Source organism: Perca fluviatilis, chromosome 19 (genome assembly GCF_010015445.1).
Source record: "Perca fluviatilis chromosome 19, GENO_Pfluv_1.0, whole genome shotgun sequence".
In the NCBI taxonomy this organism is placed as follows: domain Eukaryota; kingdom Metazoa; phylum Chordata; class Actinopteri; order Perciformes; family Percidae; genus Perca; species Perca fluviatilis.
In genome coordinates this window covers 32,588,820-32,594,794 of record NC_053130.1, presented here as the reverse complement: position 1 = coordinate 32,594,794, position 5,975 = coordinate 32,588,820, and the positions used below count along the sequence as shown (strand labels likewise).

General features: G+C 40.2%; 1 protein-coding gene across 2 annotated transcripts; it reads left to right on the top strand.

Annotated features, from left to right (window-relative positions):
- The first annotated feature begins 360 nt into the window (after positions 1-360).
- On the top strand, positions 361-5,687 carry LOC120548257 (cationic amino acid transporter 2-like). Of its 2 annotated transcripts, none has more exons than XM_039784376.1 (6): positions 361-404; positions 1,111-1,174; positions 2,978-3,102; positions 4,296-4,462; positions 4,988-5,096; positions 5,260-5,687. In XM_039784376.1, exons 2-6 carry the CDS (start codon positions 1,116-1,118, stop codon positions 5,367-5,369), a joined length of 570 nt encoding a protein of 189 aa, XP_039640310.1. In that variant the 5' UTR covers positions 361-404; positions 1,111-1,115; the 3' UTR covers positions 5,370-5,687. The 2 variants fall into 2 exon arrangements, with proteins under 2 accessions (XP_039640310.1, XP_039640309.1); XM_039784375.1 differs by having other exon boundaries at positions 4,281-4,462.
- The last annotated feature ends 288 nt before the right edge of the window (positions 5,688-5,975 follow it).

Sequence of the window (5,975 nt, the reverse complement as noted above, 5' to 3'; positions counted from 1 at the left end):
CTGATCTTAAACTTAAATTGCCTGTCTCTCTTAGTTATGCTCTTAGTTATGCTGTTATAGTTTTAGACTGCCGGGGGACTTCCGTCCTTCCTTCCTTTGACTGCTCTCTCCTCTCCTCTCTTTCCTTTGACTGCTCTCTCCTCTCACTTTCCATTTGTGTGCATCCCATCCCAAGGGATGCTTGTTACTAACCTGGCTCTGAGGAGTTTACTCCCCGGAGTCCTTGTGCTTTGATTTTTTTCTCATCCAGCATATTACCTTGGAGTACATTGCACCAAGATCTTGGTTGCAGCTGTCGCCGTGGTCCTGCTTCACTCCCTACCAAGCTCTGCGGTGCCCTGCAGTGTCATGCTGTTTTTCCTCGCCACTGTCGCATTGCTTGCTCTTGGGGAATTATTAGAATTGTTGGTGCTTTCTAAATTATAGAGTGTGGTCTAGACCTACTCTATCTGTAAAGTGTCTCGAGATAACTCTTGTTATGATTTGATACTATAAATACAATTTTGAATTAGAATTGAATTTAATTGATCTGCAATGTGTAATGGCAATCTTCCCCTAATGTGTTTTAGTGAGAAATGTTACAAAATGTTACAAAGTGCTTCACAAAAGAAATAAGGCAACCAATATAAAAAGAGACTTACTTAGAATAAAACAATATTAAATGGAAATAAATTAAAATGAGAGTAAAATCGGAAATCTTTAGTTATAAAAATATTTGATGTTGTAAAATGTTGGAATTGAACATTCTGCTGACGACATGGTTGAAGATAAGTGGTAGATATTTCTCGATGGTATTTTAAGCCCCCAACGTCTCCTTCCAGGCAGCACTGCGACCGTTGACTTCAAGGCACCTAACCCTAAACCTAACCCTAACCATTGCCTAAGCCTAGTGCCTTCCAGGCAGCACTGCCTGGAAGGAGATGTTGGGGGCTTAAAACACCAATAAACAGATATTTGTGAAGGTTAATATTGTAACTTAACGTGATTCTTCGTTATTAAAATGAATATTATAAAGCTTTTACTAAGGCCACTCATGTCATCTTAACTCAGCATCCCCACACTCTTTGGTCAGATGTTTGGTCAGTAACCTATATTTGGATCTCTTTGTAGCTTTCATGGTCCTGTTGTTTGACTTGAAGACACTGGTTGTCGCAGTGTGTATTCTTATATTAAGGTATGTACACTTTGTGTAACTACATTTAAACAATCTGTTCAGTAAAAAGCCTACATTTTAACATTTAAGAAAATTTTAGATGGAAAAGAATAACTTACAGTGCCTTGCGAAAGTATTCGGCCCCCTTGAACTTTTCGACCTTTTGCCACATTTCAGGCCTCAAACATAAAGATATAAAACTGTAATTTTTTGTGAAGAATCAACAACAAATGGGACACAATCATGAAGTGGAACGAAATTTATTGGATATTTCAAACCTTTTAAACAAATAAAAAACTGAAATATTGGGCGTGCAAAATTATTCAGCCCCCTTAAGTTAATACTTTGTAGCGCCACCTTTTGCTGCGATTACAGCTGTAAGTCGCTTGGGGTATGTCTCTATCAGTTTTGCACATCGAGAGACTGACATTTTTGCCCATTCCTCCTTGCAAAACAGCTCGAGCTCAGTGAGGTTGGATGGAGAGCGTTTGTGAACAGCAGTTTTCAGTTCTTTCCACAGATTCTCGATTGGATTCAGGTCTGGACTTTGACTTGGCCATTCTAACACCTGGATATGTTTATTTGTGAACCATTCCATTGTAGATTTTGCTTTATGTTTTGGATCATTGTCTTGTTGGAAGACAAATCTCCGTCCCAGTCTCAGGTCTTTTGCAGACTCCATCAGGTTTTCTTCCAGAATGGTCCTGTATTTGGCTCCATCCATCTTCCCATCAATTTTAACCATCTTCCCTGTCCCTGCTGAAGAAAAGCAGGCCCAAACCATGATGCTGCCACCACCATGTTTGACAGTGAGGATGGTGTGTTCAGGGTGATGAGCTGTGTTGCTTTTACGCCAAACATAACGTTTTGCATTGTTGCCAAAAAGTTTGATTTTGGTTTCATCTGACCACAGCACCTTCTTCCACATGTTTGATGTGTCTCCCAGGTGGCTTTTGGCGCAAACTTTAAACGACACTTTTATGGATATCTTTAAGAAATGGCTTTCTTCTTGCCACTCTTCCATAAAGGCCAGATTTGTGCAGTAATACGACTGATTGTTGTCCTATGGACAGAGTCTCCCACCTCAGCTGTAGATCTCTGCAGTTCATCCAGAGTGATCATGGGCCTCTTGGCTGCATCTCTGATCAGTCTTCTCATTGTATGAGCTGAAAGTTTAGAGGGAACGGGTCTTCGTAGATTTGTATTGGTCTGATACTCCTTCCATTTCAATATTATCGCTTGCACAGTGCTCCTTGGGATGTTTAAAGCTTGGGAAATCTTTTTGTATCCAAATCCGGCTTTAAACTTCTCCACAACAGTATCTCGGACCTGCCTGGTGTGTTCATTGTTCTTCATGATGCTCTCTGCGCTTTACACGGACCTCTGAGACTATCACAGAGCAGGTGCATTTATACGGAGACTTGATTACACACAGCTGGATTCTATTTATCATCATTAGTCATTTAGGTCAACATTGGATCATTCAGAGATCCTCACTGAACTTCTGGAGAGAGTTTGCTGCACTGAAAGTAAAGGGGCTGAATAATTTTGCACGCCCACTTTTTCAGTTTTTTATTTGTTAAAAAAGTTTGAAATAGCCAATGAATTTCGTTCCACTTCATAATTGGGACCCACTTGTTGTTGATTCTTCACAAAAAATTACAGTTTTATATCTTTATGTTTGAGGCCTGAAATGTGGCAAAAGGTCGAAACGTTCAAGGGGGCCGAATACTTTCGCAAGGCACTGTATTTTACCAACTTAGTTCATGTAAAACCTCTACCTTAGCTTCCATAAGTGTGTTGCGTATTTTTATTTTTTCGCAGGTACAAGGAAGATCCTGGTCTTATACGTAGACAGGAATCATTTACTGTAATGGGGCTGTTAAAGCCTCCGGCACGACCCAACCACCGCACCTCAAAAAATGTCAACATAGTCATCATTATTATTTGTAAGTAATCCCTCATTGTTCTATTTAATAGTAGTGATGGCCAAATAAAGCCTCATTAAGCTTTGTGAACCATTATATTTGTTTTGAGTCCACTAGATGGCACTTTTGGTTTAAAGAAAAAAGGTGTTCAAATTCAGTGTGCTTTCAATTTTATTCATACTATCAAATCATCAAGAGTTATCTCAAGACACTTTACAGATAGAGTAGGTCTAGACCAACACTATAATTTACAGAGACCCAACAATTCCAGTAATTCCCCCAAGAGCAAGCATTTAGTGCAACAGTGGCGAGGAAAAACTTCCTTTTAGAGAGAAACCTCGGACAGACCCAGGCTCTTGGTGGGCGGTGTATGACGGTGCCGGTTGTGGGTACAATTAACAGTGGCAACTATAGTCGCAATAAAGATAATGGAACTATGACTAGAAATATAAGTTGTAGTAGATCATGGCATAGCAGGGCACTGCAGGGTGTAGCAGGGCATAGCAGGGCATAGCAGGGCACTGCGGGGCGCAGCGGGGCACTGCAAGGCATAGCAGGACATTGCAGGGCATAGCAGCGCACTGGAGGGCGTACCTGGGCATAGTAGGGCGAGAGTGTCGAGCTGGACCAAGGTGCCACCCTAATCCAAGGAAAACTGCAGGGCGAGAAAACATAAGGACTCCAGGGAATAAGCTACCCAGAGCTAAGTTGGTAACAAGTATTTCTGGGACATGAATGCACACTGATGGAAAGAGAGGAGCTCAGTGCGTCAAAGGAAGTCCCCTGGCAATTTTAAACTATAACAGTATAACTAAGATCTGGTCCAAGGCAAACCTGAGCCAGCTCTGTAAGGGTTGGTGGATGAATCTGACGACTATGAAGAGAAGCAGAGAAGGGGTGCCGTGTCTTTATACCCTCCCTTTTCAACCCTTTGTTCAACAGAGACGGCATTTATTAGGTTAAATGAATACAGAAAATGGTTCACAAAGCCTCACACGGCTTCATTTAGCCATCACTACTTAACAGACATGTACTATAGTATGATGGAGTTTTCTGCACTTACACATTGTCATATTTATAGTGCCACTTTCCAGAGTTAGTGAAACAGCAATCCACAAAAAAAATATTTCACCCCTTTTTTTTTTTATTTAAATGTGGATGCTGAACAAAATTTCACATTTTAAAGTTTTTCCTGACAGCTCTGATTCCTCTAGTGTTCCTGGTGATCGTTTTAAGCATGCTGCTGTCCGAGGCTGAGCATTCCCTCCAAATTCGAAAGTTGTGGTGTGTGCTGCTCATCTTTGTCCTCGTGCTGACACTGGTCCTCGCTGTCGTTATCATCTGGAGACAGCCACAGAGCACAATTAAAGCTGCTTTCATGGTAAACTGGAGGTGTGATGGTGGTGGGCACGATTTCATGCATCCTGAGGATTTGCACCTTTTTACAGTTCCAATGGGGATATCTTGTTAGGTGGGACAGTTAGTGGGCCTTACTGAGGGGCTGTTGCAGTGCACAGAAAGTGTATGGCCAAGACTTGATGTGCCCATTGAAGGGAGGCCATCCCAGGTTAAACCCACACTGAATGACAGCTGTTTGAATGAAAAAATCTAAATCAAAATTATTTTTGGACCGAAATATTAAGAGTTTTGCTTGGTAATTATATATAGAAAGTTATATCGATGTTAATAAAAGAGCATTAGACGTGCTGATAGGCGGATTCTGTTTTCCCCCCCGTTTCCAGTTTTTATGCTAACCTGCTGCAGGCTGTAGCTGCATATTAAGCTTCGCATACAGATATGAACGTGGTATCAATCCCCTCATCTAACTCTCCCCAAGAAAGCAAAAAGTATAACTTTCAAAATGTCTATTGGCCCGAACCAGTCATGAGTTCATGTGTTTTTGTAGGTTCCCAGTCTCCCTGTAATTCCAGTTTTAAGTATCTTCATCAACACTTACATGATGGTTCAGTTGGATGGAGAAATTTGGATTAGCTATGCTGTCTGGATGGCAGTAGGTAAGGACATGCTGGTTTCAAGTGCCCTAAATAAGCACCTTATTGTAGAGTATCTTTATTCTTTCTGGTTTGTGCATCATTTATAGATGGTGGAGGGATCTAAATAAACCAAACTGTCCTTTGTTATATCGACCCTAAAAAGCCTCACAACTCTTTTCCTTAGGCTTGATCATTTACTTTGGCTACGGGGTTCGTCATAGTGTCCAAAAACAAAGGCTCCAGGAGGCTCGCACCCAACAAGATGTTGTAAACAGTATTGTTGCTGCTGCTTGATGTGTATTGAATTGTGTGACGTGTTGCTGTCCACTTAACATGGAATAAGCTGGCTACAGAATATGGTCAATTTTAGAATTTTATTCAGGTTTCAGCCAGAGTTGAATTGAGCTGTTCCTTTGATACTTGTTTTTATGCTAACAATTGCCTTGATATAAAGTATGCTAACAGTATTATGTCTTATGTGTGTAGTCATATCCATTATGTCTTATCAGTCTTTCAAGACTATGCAATCTTGGATATTGTTGTTTTAATGTGTTTATCTAGAAAAATGACAAAACGTTTTTAAAATATTGTGGGGGTCATTTAAATCAGTAAGAATCGTTAATGTTAATAAATTGCCGAAATTTTTTTTCACTTGAGTGGATAAGAGTTATAGTGTCTTTTTTTCTCCATGCTTTTATATTAACTTAAGCAGCATTTTATGTTTTCCACTTGGGGACAGCAGAAAAAGCTGATGACACATCATTGACAATATATCAATGGCCTTATAAGTTAATGGCAGTTAATAGTTGACTTATCCAAATGATATGGTTCATAAGTTCAGAATTTCCTAATTTTTGCTCCAGCTACAAATTACTCAATCTTTCAACCAATTGTTAATAT

Bases quoted from the DNA above. Each gene is read 5' to 3' on its own strand.
- LOC120548257 (XM_039784375.1), top strand. From the start codon at position 1,116: ATGGTCCTGTTGTTTGACTTGAAGACACTGGTTGTCGCAGTGTGTATT. The intron at 3,103-4,280 runs GTAAGTAATCCC...TTTTCCTGACAG, and splicing joins CATAGTCATCATTATTATTT to CTCTGATTCCTCTAGTGTTC. The intron at 4,463-4,987 runs GTAAACTGGAGG...GTGTTTTTGTAG, and splicing joins CAATTAAAGCTGCTTTCATG to GTTCCCAGTCTCCCTGTAAT.